The 14,368-nt window shown below is 37.6% G+C and overlaps 1 protein-coding gene across 6 annotated transcripts in view; it reads left to right on the top strand.

Annotated features, from left to right (window-relative positions):
* The window catches only part of LOC127107270 (uncharacterized), a 41,022-nt gene extending 26,936 nt beyond the window's left edge, over nucleotides 1-14,086 (top strand). For 2 of the 6 annotated variants that reach the window (XR_007795669.1, XR_007795667.1), the window contains exon 13: nucleotides 12,262-12,283. Coding sequence is in view for 3 of the 6 variants with exons in the window: in XM_051044566.1 (XP_050900523.1) it covers nucleotides 12,262-12,362 (101 nt within the window). In the remaining 3 variants the exon portion in view is untranslated. Of the gene's footprint in view, nucleotides 1-12,261; nucleotides 12,447-14,064 lie in introns of those variants that run through there. The other 4 variants (XR_007795668.1, XM_051044566.1, XM_051044568.1 and 1 more) reach the window with 4 other exon arrangements.
* The last annotated feature ends 282 nt before the right edge of the window (nucleotides 14,087-14,368 follow it).

The raw sequence follows: 14,368 nt of genomic DNA, 5'->3' as shown, positions 1-14,368 counted from the left end.
CATCAATAAACAAGATAAAATACCTGTTTTTTCCATGAGACAAAGTATTCATATGACCACACACATCTGTGTGTACAGGTTCCACCCTTGTTTGGCTCTCTATACTCCTTCCTTTGGAAATGGTTGGCGGTGGTATTTGTCAAGCATACATCCTTCACACACACCAGATTTTTCTTCAATTATTGGCAACCCATACACCATCTTCTTTTGATAAAGCTACTTGAGACTATTGTAGTTCAAGTTCCCAAGTCTCTTATGCCATAAACAATAGTCATTTTCTTCTCTAGCCATCATGCTAATTTTTTTTCATAATTAAGAGAAAGTGGAAAGCTTCTATTACTGGTCATTTTTACAACAACAACATTTCTTCTCTTTGAATCAAAAACTCTGCACTCACGATTCTCAAAATTTAGAGAATAGCCATACTCCAAAAGCTGTCCAATGCTTAGCAAGTTCTCATCCAACTCCAATGTTGCCTTTTCCTTTTACTTTAACATGTTCTCCATTTCCCAATTTAACTTTTGAGCCAAATGAAGAATCAATGTTTATAAAAACTTCTTTCTTTCCGGTCATATGGTTGCTACAACCGCTATCCAAATACCACACATTTTTATCTTCTTGAAATGCTTTTTGACGAGCAAAGAACAAATTACCTTCATCATTTTCTCCTTATGCAAATGAAGCATGTTGTTGATTTTGAAAAGTTTCATCGCCAGTAACGCATCTCCTTACAAGGTTATCACTACCCAACTTAAATAAGTACGGGTCATCCCATACGTAATACTTGGCATCCGAAAGAAACTTCCTTTTTTGGTTCGAAGTTAGGTCGGGAGGCACAAAACCACTAGCCTTGTGGTTCGCAAAATCTGCAAACCACGGCCTAACTTGAATTTTGAAAAGTTTTTCATCAGGAAACTCTTCCCGGATTTCCTTCTCTGAAGCGGTAACCTCCACATTAACTAAGCGAGATAAATGATCCGCCACCAAATTTTCCGATCCTTTCTTGTCTTTGATTTCAACATCAAATTCTTGCAACAAGAGGATCCAACGGATGAGCCTTTGCTTCGAATCCGGTTTGGTGAGCAGATATTTAATCGCCGAGTGGTCGGTATACACTAAGACTTTAGACCCTATAAGATAAGACCTAAACCTTTCAAGCGCATACACTATCGCAAGTGCGCCATTTTGTTGAATGTAATTTTAAATGTCGGGTTTTTGTTATCGTCTCCACAGGGATTGTGAGATATCGCCGCCTTTCGACAGTTGTTTCAATTCTTAACTCGTAGTTACAAGGGGGTTTTTGGTTTTAGTCACGGTATCTTGCATAAAAGTGTAAGAAAATGCGGTAAAAGTTTTGGTTTTAATATTTGAGAAATATTGCCAAAGTTAGGGTTCGACAATCACTTTGCATGTATATGTTCGATCAACAAAACTTATAAACTCCTTTAGATGGTAAACTATTTCACAAAGTCCTCTCAATGTGTTTATCTCTAACACACATTGTGAGTTTTCCCATTTTGATCCATTGTCTATCTCTAACACAATCTATCAAAATGACAACTTTTTGGTTCAACCTTATGGTGAACAAAATCATTCATTACTATCTCTAGCTAACATACAAGATTGGATGAAAACCTAGGTAAAGAGTTGGTAAACATCTCTCGATCATAAACCAACACAAAGAGTTTTCAATAAAACAAAGTTTTCACCATATATTCATCATTAAAGAGTTTACAAATGAAGATCATCCCATTTACACACAAAGCTAATGATCATCTACATCTAACCTTGACAAAATGAAGAACTTAGCTACTCATTTTCATGGTAGCTTGGTCAACAAGTTTCGGAAGAAGGTTGATAAACATCCGAGTCGAATAATCGAGATTGGATGGGAATCCACCTTCTTTTTGTGAAAGATTGTTAAGAGATGAAGAGAAATGATTTCTAGGTCACAAAAGATCTCTAGAGCAATGCTGGAAAAAATACCTAAAAAGTACAAAAGTATGGAGGTGTAAAAGTATGGCTCCAAAAAGTAGCCCTTGCTACTTATAGATCTGCTACTGAGTTGTCATGCTCGCTAGGCGAGCAGAATGGCTCGCCTAGCGAGCTCCAAAATGAGGCACCTGTGGCACCTGCGCCCAAAGAAATAACCTCTGCCAGATTGGCATGTTCGCTAGGCGAAGCCCACGCTTCACCCTTCGCTCCAGCGAGCTTAGGAGGTTTTGCTACTGTAATTGCTCGCTGGGAGCTCGCTAATGGCTCGCCTAGCGAGTGAGTGCTGGCTGCGCTTTTGGCCAAGTCTGGACGTGTTCGCTACACCCTTCGCCGGCTGCTCGCCTAGCGAGTTTGCTGATGTTTACCACTGTAAAATACTGGAGCTCTTCGCTGGGGTCTCGCTGGGCGCTCGCCTAGCGAGCTCTTCGCCACAGCCCTCGCCTAGCGAGCAAGCTGATGAATGCATCCTTTTTTTGGTCCCTTTGCCAACTTTCTTGTGGCTTCATTTTCTATTATTTCATGCCTAATTCCTGCACAATAACACACAAATCAAAGGTACCAAGATCGCTTATCATTGTTTTGCAATTCATCAAAAACAAAGGTGTTTTCGAACACTTTAGCAAGGAAATGGAGTGAAAGATGCCCATATTTGATAGCTCAAATAAGCACTTTTGGGAATCTAACAACTCTCCCCAACTAGATTCTTGCTTGTCCTCAAGCAAAGTATGCCTCTTGAAGGACAAGAGGATTTGCATTAAGAAAAAGGTTTCTCCGAAATCGGATAAAACGGCTCAAACACAAGCGAATCAGCAGATACAAATTTCCAACGGTTAGAATAAAATAATACACAAGAACTAAAACTTAGTAGCAATGTGAAATATGTATCTATCCACAACAATATTATCTTGAATGAATCACCCTATCTCTCCTCTTCGAATAAGGATTGAAGAAATTACGCGTTTGCAACCGCGGGAATAATCTCACTCTCCAACAACAATGAAGAAATCAATTCAATTCATACAATGTCTAACAATTATAAATGGTAATGTGGAAGCACGAAGATCACTAAGGACTTTTCGGTTGAAGCTTGGTTAGGTTAACAAACAAGGGTCATTTCTAAGGCCATTGAAAACGAAATTGCCGATGCAAAAGAGACATTCACTGTACATTATTCACACATCTCAACTTCGTTCCATTTATTTCTCATTTGAAACCTTCACAACTCTTATTTCACCACTCAATTTTTGTTTTTCACTATTTTTCTTCCAAGCAAGCATTCATTTTCATTTTCTCTATTTTTTTTTCTTTCACATCATATTTACAAAACAGATGTTTCTCTTTTCTATATTTTATATATATATATTTTTTTTTTTATGCTTGCTCGGTTTTTCAAGAGTTGTGGCACTTACCGATTCTCATTTTCGTTCTCCCCAACTTATTTCTTACTCACCCTAAGTGAATGCCCTTGACTTTTTACGGCAAAAGAACAATTATCAAAATTTTCCGGGTTGTAAGAAAAAAAAGATTTTTGAAATCTCGTTCTATTTCAAGCTGAGATTCAACTGTTTAAGCTCAATGGGGTTAACGAATACTCTCTCTGCTCACAGGTAAGTTGTATTTGGAACTGGTTGTGCTCGATAAAAAACAAGTGCCTTGATCATTTCTAATTGCTTCCACATATTCACAATAATAAAAGACAAAGCATGAATCAAATGAATCAACAAAGCTTATTAGAATCCAGCATTTAAGTGTACAATGGAGGTTTCCTCACAATTTGTGGTTTTAAGTCCTAGATGAAACATTCATTCAATTATGTTGCAAAAAGACAATATTCAATTACAAAAAAGAGTAAAGTTCTTAATGCATTCTAAAATTCTAGCCGGAGGTAACCATGTACCTTAGCATTATTCACTTGTTTATTTTTATCATTGCCATCCAAGCTCGGATGCACCTTCATTGGATACTTCTTTGAGGAGCAACCAATCTAGAAGGTTTGACACTCAACCAACCAAAAATTTATTAAAACAAACGAAATTTAAAACATAAATAATACATTACTTCAAAAATTAAAATTGTTCATGGGGGACAAAACACCCCAAAAGTACATAACCAACATCAAAATACACAAATTTGAAAATACAATAGAAATAAAACAAAATATGAAAAATAGAATAAACTTAGCCCTCCAAGGACTCATAACCCTCATCAGTACCGGCTTCAGAACCGGTAGCCTCATCATCATCATCATCATCATCTCCATCAGCAGCACCAGAAGACGCACCAGCACCCGCCCCCTCTCCAAACACAGGCCTGTCCACAGGCCAGCTCGCGTGCTGTAGAAACTGCTCACGTGTCATCATAGAATGCTCTCCGGAGGGGTCGTGCATCTGCAGCTGTAACAGCTGCATAGAATCGTGCATATCGAGCATGGCGCGCTGAGTTGCCGCCATCCAGTCCCAGTTGTAGTTGCAGACAGCCTGCTGGAAAGGATCGGATCCTAGAGTAGAAGTACCAGAACCATCAGAAGCCCCGGTAACCTCAGCAGCTGAACTACTTCTTACATTCTTCGGTTTGCAATACTTGGCCACATAACGGTCATCAATGGGTGGCGGGATCCTTACTTGACCCCTAGAGGGTAGCCTCACCCTCGCTTGCAGGCACAAAGCCATGATTAGGCAAGGGAAAGCCAGGGGACAATTCACTCGTGCCCCCAATTTTAGCCCGCTTTCAATCACGGACTTCAGCTCAAAAGCAATAATCCTCGCCACATCAATCTGGACGTTCGTGAGGATGTTGTGTACCAAGTGTGCCACTGGGATTGGCACGGTAGAAGTATGAGACTTGGGTGCGATGTTTGTAAGAACCAACAAAAGAATCAGTTGAGCCAAGGGAGTCATGTCCTCCCTATGGTATCTCATGGGAACCCCAGATGGGTTCAGCTCAACTGATTTCCCTTTCAGAAGCAGGGCAGCAGAAATCGCATCAGTATCCTGGTGAAGCCTTAAATATTGGTGATAGGTGTCTCTCTCCTCGGCTCCCAGATGGAGCGGTTCACCCAGGACACGGTTAATTGCATCCCGATCAAACGCAATAGGACGGCCGGACACTCTAGACGTCTATGTGAATGGCTCGTCATCATTCGGCAGTGCGTTCGCGTAGAACTCACGCACTGTTGCGATATCGTAATGCTCCAGGGGGGATATTAACCGATCCCACTTTTTGCTGTTAATCAACCCGGCGAATGTTCGGTTCGTGCCTTCAGGGTTGATTAAAAATCTCTTTTCCGGCAAAATCATTCGCTTTTCCAAAGCAATATATCTTACGGCTTGCTTTGGCCCGACAAATTTGTCGGTGTCGAATTGTATTGGTACGGGACGGGAAGTGTTCCCTCCCTTTCTCTTTTTCGAAGCTCCGGATCTGGATTCCATCTGCACAGACATAGAGAGGAAACAACACAAACACAAAACAGATTAGAAAGCAAAACCAGAATTCCAACTACTGTCATGGTCGTTGCTGCTTCGCCTAGCGAGAACCTAGTGAAGCTTCGCTACAGGTTCGCCTAGCGAAGTGGCAGCGAAAGCTCGCCACTGATTCGCCTAGCGAGTTGCTAGCGAATCTTACGGGTTTTTGGGTTCTGCAATGTTTACAGTGAAATTTTGGCAAAACCCAAGTTCTCATGGTATCTATTTCAGAACAAAATGATCTATCAAGAAAAGAATCGTTCTAGGATACAAGTAATTCTAAACCCACATGCAAAACCTAAAGATTCTCACACCACCAACTTCACCCTAAATGTCTCATGTTCAGAAATTTCAAGCAATTGGAAACAGAAAGTAATGAAGAAGGGGAAAACCTGATTTGAGATCTGTTGAATTTGAAATGCACAGGAGGTTAGGGATGCAATGTTAGGGTTTAGAGTTGTTAGATGAAATGTGAGAGAGTGTTTGTGAGTGTGAGTTCAGAGTTCGTGAGTGCAACACTTTAAAAATGGTTATGGGCCCAAAAGAGTGGCCTGCTGAGAATTAGATTAGTGCTGCCACGCAGCGCTCGCTGCTGCTTCGCCTAGCGAGCAGCTAGCGAATCCGCTCGCTACTGCTTCGCCTAGCGAGCAGCTAGCGAGCATGACAGCATTTGCCTTTTCAAAAACAGCATTCATGGTACATTCAGCAAGGTTTTAACAATTGGAATCCCATTACGATAACACAGAAAAACTGTAAATACTTACAATGTTGGGGTGCCTCCCAACAAGCGCTTGTTTAACGTCGGATAGGCTCGACGGTGCGATGCTCACAGAGGAGCATCCAAAGAAATAGCACAGCTCTCGCGCTCCACATAACCGCCAAGATAAACCTTCAAACGTTGGCCATTAACGGTCCAACTCTCCTTCTTTTCCATGTCCTCAATGACAATAGCCCCGTACTCCTTCACTTCTTTGACCCGAAATGGGCCGGACCATTTTGATTTCAACTTTCCGGGGAATAACTTCAAACTGGAATTGAACAATAGGACCAACTGCCCGGGCACAAATTCTTTCTTTCGAAGCTTTTTGTCATGATATTTTTTTACCTTTTCTTTGTACAACCAACTTGAGTGATATGCGGCATTGCGCATCTCTTCCAACTCAAGCAGTTGCACCTTCCTTTTCTCACCTGCCAAATCCTTTTCAAAATTTAAAAGTTTCAAAGCCCACAAGGATTTGTGCTCCAATTCGACCGGCAAATGGCAAGTTTTACCAAACACCAATTGAAAATGAGTGAGCCCAATTGGAGCTTTAAAGGCGGTACGGTATGCCCATAACGCTTCATCCAATTTTTGTGACCACTCTTTTTTCGAATTTGACACAGTTTTTTCGAGAATTCTCTTAATCTCACGATTAGAGACCTCGGCTTGCCCATTAGCCTGTGGGTGATACGGAGTTGCCACTCTGTGTGATACACCGTAATGTTTTAAAATGCTTTCCAACGGTGCATTACAAAAGTGTGACCCTTCGTCACTTATCAACACTCGGGGGGTTCCGAAACGGGAAAATATGTTTTTCTTCAAAAAATTATTACCGTTTTCGCATCCGCCCGAGGTGAGGCGATCGCCTCAACCCACTTAGAAACGTAATCAACTGCGACAAGCATATACTCGTTACCATAAGAGGGTGGAAATGGTCCTAAAAAATCGATGCCCCAACAATCAAATACTTCAACCTCTTGGATGTTTTGGAGAGGCATCTCGTCTCTCTTACCAATCTCACCGCTTCTCTGGCAACTATCACAACTTTGCGCATGGGTATGTGCGTCTTTGAAAATAGTGGGCCAATAAAATCCTGACTGAAGGATTTTAGTGGCCGTTCTCACCCCATTATAGTGTCCGCCGTAAGGCGAGTTGTGACAATGCCAAAGGATGCTCTGCGCTTCATCGCCAGTAACGCATCTCCTTAAAAGGTTATCACTACCCAACTTAAACAAGTACGGGTCATCCCATACGTAATACTTGGCATCCGAAAGAAACTTCCTTTTTTGGTTCGAAGTTAGGTCGGGAGGCACAAAACCACTAGCCTTGTGGTTCGCAAAATCTGCAAACCACGGCCTAACTTGAATTTTGAAAAGTTTTTCATCAGGAAACTCTTCCCGGATTTCCTTCTCTGAAGCGGTAACCTCCACATTAACTAAGCGAGATAAATGATCCGCCACCAAATTTTCCGATCCTTTCTTGTCTTTGATTTCAACATCAAATTCTTGCAACAAGAGGATCCAACGGATGAGCCTTTGCTTCGAATCCGGTTTGGTGAGCAGATATTTAATCGCTGAGTGGTCGGTATACACTAAGACTTTAGACCCTATAAGATAAGACCTAAACTTTTCAAGCGCATACACTATCGCAAGTGCGCCATTTTGTTGAATGTAATTTTAAGTGTCGGGTTTTTGTTATCGTCTCCACAGGGATTGTGAGATATCGCCGCCTTTCGACAGTTGTTTCAATTCTTAACTCATAGTAACAAGGGGGTTTTTGGTTTTAGTCACGGTATCTTGCATAAAAGTGTAAGAAAATGCGGTAAAAGTTTTGGTTTTAATATTTGAGAAATATTGCCAAAGTTAGGGTTCGACAATCACTTTGCATGTATATGTTCGATCAACAAAACTTATAACCTCCTTTAGATGGTAAACTATTTCACAAAGTCCTCTCAATGTGTTTATCTCTAACACACATTGTGAGTTTTCCCATTTTGATCCATTGTTTATCTCTAACACAATCTATCAAAATGACAACTTTTTGGTTCAACCTTATGGTGAACAAAATCATTCATTACTATCTCTAGCTAACAAACAAGATTGAATGAAAACCTAGGTAAAGAGTTGGTAAACATCTCTCGATCATAAACCAACACAAAGAGTTTTCAATAAAACAAAGTTTTCACCATATATTCATCATTAAAGAGTTTACAAATGAAGATCATCCCATTTACACACAAAGATAATGATCATCTACATCTAACCTTGACAAAATGAAGAACTTAGCTACTCATTTTCATGGTAGCTTGGTCAACAAGTTTCGGAAGAAGGTTGATCAACATCCGAGTCGAATAATCGAGATTGGATGGGAATCCACCTTCTTTTTGTGAAAGATTGTTAAGAGATGAAGAGAAATGATTTCTAGGTCACAAAAGATCTCTAGAGCAATGCTGGAAAAAATACCTAAAAAGTACAAAAGTATGGAGGTGTAAAAGTATGGCTCCAAAAAGTAGCCCTTGCTACTTATAGATCTGCTACTGAGCTGTCATGCTCGCTAGGCGAGCAGAATGGCTCGCCTAGCGAGCTCCAAAATGAGGCACCTGTGGCACCTGCGCCCAAAGAAATAACCTCTGTCAGATTGGCATGTTCGCTAGGCGAACAAAACCTTCGCTAGGCGAAGCCCACGCTTCACCCTTCGCTCCAGCGAGCTTAGGAGGTTTTGCTACTGTAATTGCTCGCTGGGAGCTCGCTAATGGCTCGCCTAGCGAGTGAGTGCTGGCTGCGCTTTTGGCCAAGTCTGGACGTGTTCGCTACACCCTTCGCTGGCTGCTCGCCTAGCGAATTTGCTGATGTTTGCCACTGTAAAATACTGGAGCTCTTCGCTGGGGTCTCGCTGGGAGCTCGCCTAGCGAGCTCTTCGCCACAGCCCTCGCCTAGCGAGCAAGCTGATGAATGCATCCTTTTTTTGGTCCCTTTGCCAACTTTCTTGTGGCTTCATTTTCTATTATTTCATGCCTAATTCCTGCACAATAACACACAAATCAAAGGTACCAAGATCGCTTATCATTGTTTTGCAATTCATCAAAAACAAAGGTGTTTTCGAACACTTTAGCAAGGAAATGGAGTGAAAGATGCCCATATTTGATAGCTCAAATAAGCACTTTTGGGAATCTAACAACCTTGCATAAATATCACTCAAGTCCTTCAATTTTATTGGAGTTGAGCTGGGAGATGATGAACTTGAAATTGGTGAACTTGGAGAGGATGAAGAACTTGGTGTACATGAGGTTGGTTGCTCATTTTCAGTTGCTGGATTTTGTTGTAATAAAATTGCAGGGACTGTTTTCTCCTTCATTTTGTCTTCTTCCCAATTCCAAGAAGCCTTCTAATCAAATACAACATTCCGGCTAATGATCACCTTGTTTGTCTTCAAATTATAAAGTCTATAGCCCTTTGACATGGAACTATAGCCAATAAAGACACATCTTTCACTTGTTTCTTCCAGCTTTGTCCTCTTTCGTTTAGGAATTTGAGCATAGCAAACACACCCAAAAACTTTAAGGTGGTTAACTGAAAGTATTCTTCCACTTCAAGCTTCAAATGGAGTCTTATTCCATATAGCCTTTGTTGGACATCTATTCAGCAAATACACAGTCAGGCCAAAAGGTTTTAGGCAAACCTTTCTCAAGTAGCATAGACTTCGCCATCTCCATCACGGTTTGGTTCTTTCTTTCAGATACACCGTTTTGCTGAGATGTATAGCCAACAGTGAGTTGTCTTTCAACACCTTCATCTTCACAAAATTTGTGAAATTCATTCGAGATGTACTCCTTCCCCTCCTCACTTCTCAACATTTTTATAAATCTACCACTTTGTTTCTCAACAAAAGCTTTAAAATTCTTAAAAATTACAAAAACATCAGATTTTTGTCTCATAAAATATACCCATGTCATGCGGGTAAAATCATCAATAAACAAGATAAAATACCTGTTTTTTCCATGAGACAAAGTATTCATATGACCACACACATCTGTGTGTACAGGTTCCACCCTTGTTTGGCTCTTTATACTCCTTCCTTTGGAAATGGTTGGCGGTGGTATTTGTCAAGCATACATCCTTCACACACACCAGATTTTTCTTCAATTATTGGCAACCCATACACCATCTTCTTTTGATAAAGCTACTTGAGACTATTGTAGTTCAAGTTCCCAAGTCTCTTGTGCCATAAACAATAGTCATTTTCTTCTCTAGCCATCATGCTAATTTTTTTTCATAATTAAGAGAAAGTGGAAAGCTTCTATTACTGGTCATTTTTACAACAGCAACATTTCTTCTCTTTGAATCAAAAACTCTGCACTCACGATTCTCAAAATTTAGAGAATAGCCATACTTCAAAAGCTGTCCAATGCTTAGCAAGTTCTCATCCAACTCCAATGTTGCCTTTTACTTTAACATGTTCTCCATTTCCCAATTTAACTTTTGAGCCAAATGAAGAATCAATGTTTATAAAAACTTCTTTCTTTCCGGTCATATGATTGCTACAACCGCTATCCAAATACCACACATTTTTATCTTCTTGAAATGCTTTTTGACGAGCAAAGAACAAATTACCTTCATCATTTTCTCCTTATGCAGATTAAGCATGTTGTTGATTGACAAAACGACAATCCTTTTAAATATGCCTGAACTCTTGCAATTGTGACATTGTGGTTTGCCATTGTTCCAGCAATCATTCTCGTTGTGAGTGTTACTCTTACAGATTTTGCACCATTTATTTGATGCTCCTTCATGCCATCTTCCGTCATTCGCGCCTCTTCCTCTTCCTCGTGAGTTTCTTCCTCTGCCCATGCCTCTTCCAAATCTGCCACCTCTAGAAGACTCGCCTATATTTTGTATCGGAGGCTTATTTTCACCATTGTTGGGCTGAATGTTGAGTTTAGATTGAAAGGTACTCTCAACTGATTTTTCAGAGTGTCGTAACAACCTTTGTTCGTAGGACCTCAAAGACTCCATCAACCCTTGAACAGACATAGTTGATAGGTCCTTAGTTTCTTCTATAACAACCACCATAGGATCAAAAATTTCTGTCAAACTAATCAGAATTTTACCAATAATTCTGCGATCATCTATTGTATCTCCATGTGACTTCATTTGATTCACCAATTCAGAGAGTCTATTAAAGTATTCATTCAAACTCTCATTCTCTTTCATTTTCATAGTCTCTCTTAAGAGATTGAAGTTTCACAGTTCTCACCTTTGAGTCTCCTTCAAACTCTTGTTGTAGAATATTCCATGCTTCCTTTGATGTTTTTGCTCTCATAATCCTTGGGAAAATGGATATAGAGACTGATCTTTGAATCATCCCGAGAACTCCAGCATCTGTGATCTTTTTTTTCTTCTTCAATTCTTCAAGTCGTTGGCTTGATTCTTCAGCCTCTATTGGTGTTGGTTCTTCATACCCGTTTTGGATGAACTCCAAGACATCCAAAGAGGTGAATAGAATCTCCATTTTAACAACCCAAAAATCATAATTTTCTCCTTCAAAGAAAGAAACTTTAACATTACTATAAACTGTAGAAGAGTTGCTTGTGGAAGCCATTTTTTTTCTGCTGTAGCTGCAAGGATCTGCAGCTCTGATACCACACTGTTAGTAGTATTCTAGAGGTGGTATATGATAAATTATATTGTTGCAGAATTTAGAGTAAGAAAATATATATTTTTTGAATACTCTTATATTATTGAATCCACCACACACTCACTTTGTATATAGGCTTAAAGGAAACTGACATAGGAGACAATAAATTGGTAATCAAGATAAGGACTTTTTGGTTCTCTCAATCTTAATGATACAACTCTACCATGAATCTAAATAAAGACAATTATTATTGTGTGATGATTACAATTCTCTCACAATACATATTAAAGATAGTGGTGGTTACAACACATTAATTTTAACACATATACTATTAGAAAATGACCTCTCTTTTTTCTTGATATACAAGACAATTGCAATGTTTATACTACTAATTTACTTGTGTTGTTGCAGGTTTGAAAAATGAGATGAAAGCATACCAGATTGATAAGATTACATCTAGGAAAATAGTTGAGCATCTCATAGAAGAGTTTGTTGGAATTCCAAAAGCCTAATGTATTATTTTTTATATTTTTATTTTTGTAAAATAAGGCCTTTGAAAGAAAAAGGAATTGCTTAATTTATAGAAATGATTTAATCAAGTTCTATGCACAAAGGGATTCTTTGAATTGTAACACGATTGTTTCATTAAGGATATTTTAACACGATTGCTTAAGCATAAAAGGTCCTCAATTTTCTCTTTTTTAAAAATATACATCGCGTGAAAATATAACAAAACGTTTTTTAGATATTAATTTTAATTTTAGCTATGATAAAATATGTGACATGTATTTCTAGTTATAATATATATATATATATATATATATATATATATATATATATATATATATATATATATATATATATATATATATAATATATATATATATATATATATATATATATATATATATATATATATATATATATATATATATATATATATATATATATATATATATATATATATGTGTGTGTTATTTTTATTATTATTATTATTATTATTATTATTATTATTATTAGAGAGAGATATTATATAATTCCTAAATAGTAGAAATTATGTTTTAACAATGTGTTAACTTGTTATTTATAAGACTAATAGAGTTTTTTATTTGAAAACAAACTATTTTATTGTTATTGAAACAAATTATAAGAATATAAACATATGTATTATTTAAAATCACACGTTTATCACTCAGTGTATTATTGGCAATATCAGTTACATCATCTCAACTTTATTATGATGCCGAAAAAAAAATATAAATATGTATTGAAAAATCAAAAATTTCTACAAGCTACTAAATTTTGTGTCTCACTAGTTTAAAAAAAAGTTGAAAATCTGAGGAATTAAGACTCTCATAATTTGACATTTTAAAAATATATGGTATTTGTGAATTAATATACCAATCATGCATACCATTTAGAGATTTATGATTTTAAGTGATATTTCAACTAAATGGCCATGCTTATAAAAAAAATTAAATGGTTATGTATATGTTTATAATTAACTTACAACCAGAAATTTGAACATTTATAATTATTCATATACTACAAATTATTAAGAACAAAAATAAAAAACAATTCAAATAAATTCACCCAATTAACCAAATATCAAATCACACGTAAATGTTTTCATTTATTCATACTCATTTCCAATTATGATATTTTTAGTTATTATGACAAATTAAAAGGAAATAGGGAGTAAATGAGAGTTATAGGAATTATGCATGAATGATTCTTAATGAAATCTCTTTCGATGTGTTATGATCCAACCTCCTCTCAAGTTTTATTTGTAGGGCACAAGTTTCAAAAAATTTATTCAAATAGTGGGCCAATAAAATCCTGACTGAAGGATTTTAGTGGCCGTTCTCACCCCATTATAGTGTCCGCCGTAAGGCGAGTTGTGACAATGCCAAAGGATGCTCTGCGCTTCATCGCCAGTAACGCATCTCCTTACAAGGTTATCACTACCCAACTTAATCAAGATAAGGACTTTTTGGTTCTCTCAATCTTAATGATACAACTCTACCATGTATCTAAATAAAGACAATTATTATAGTGTGATGATTACAATTCTCTCATAATACATATTAAAGATAGTGGTGGTTACAACACATTAATTTTAACACATATACTATTAGAAAATGACCTCTCTTTTTTCTTGATATACAAGACAATTGCAATGTTTATACTACTAATTTACTTGTGTTGTTGCAGGTTTGAAAAATGAGATGAAAGCATACCAGATTGATAAGATTACATCTAGGAAAATAGTTGAGCATCTCATAGAAGAGTTTGTTTGAATTCCAAAAGTCTAATGTATTATTTTTTATATTTTTATTTTTGTAAAATAAGGCCTTTGAAAGAAAAAGGAATTGCTTAATTTATAGAAATGATTTAATCAAGTTCTATGCACAAAGGGATTCTTTGAATTGTAACACGATTGTTTCATTAAGGATATTTTAACGCGATTGCTTAAGCATAAAAGGTCCTCAATTTTCTCTTTTTTAAAAATATACAT

Source organism: Lathyrus oleraceus, chromosome 7, assembly GCF_024323335.1.
Source record: "Lathyrus oleraceus cultivar Zhongwan6 chromosome 7, CAAS_Psat_ZW6_1.0, whole genome shotgun sequence".
NCBI lineage: Eukaryota > Viridiplantae > Streptophyta > Magnoliopsida > Fabales > Fabaceae > Lathyrus > Lathyrus oleraceus.
The sequence above is the reverse complement of the archived record's forward strand: the minus strand, read 5'-3'. Positions and strand labels throughout refer to the sequence as shown.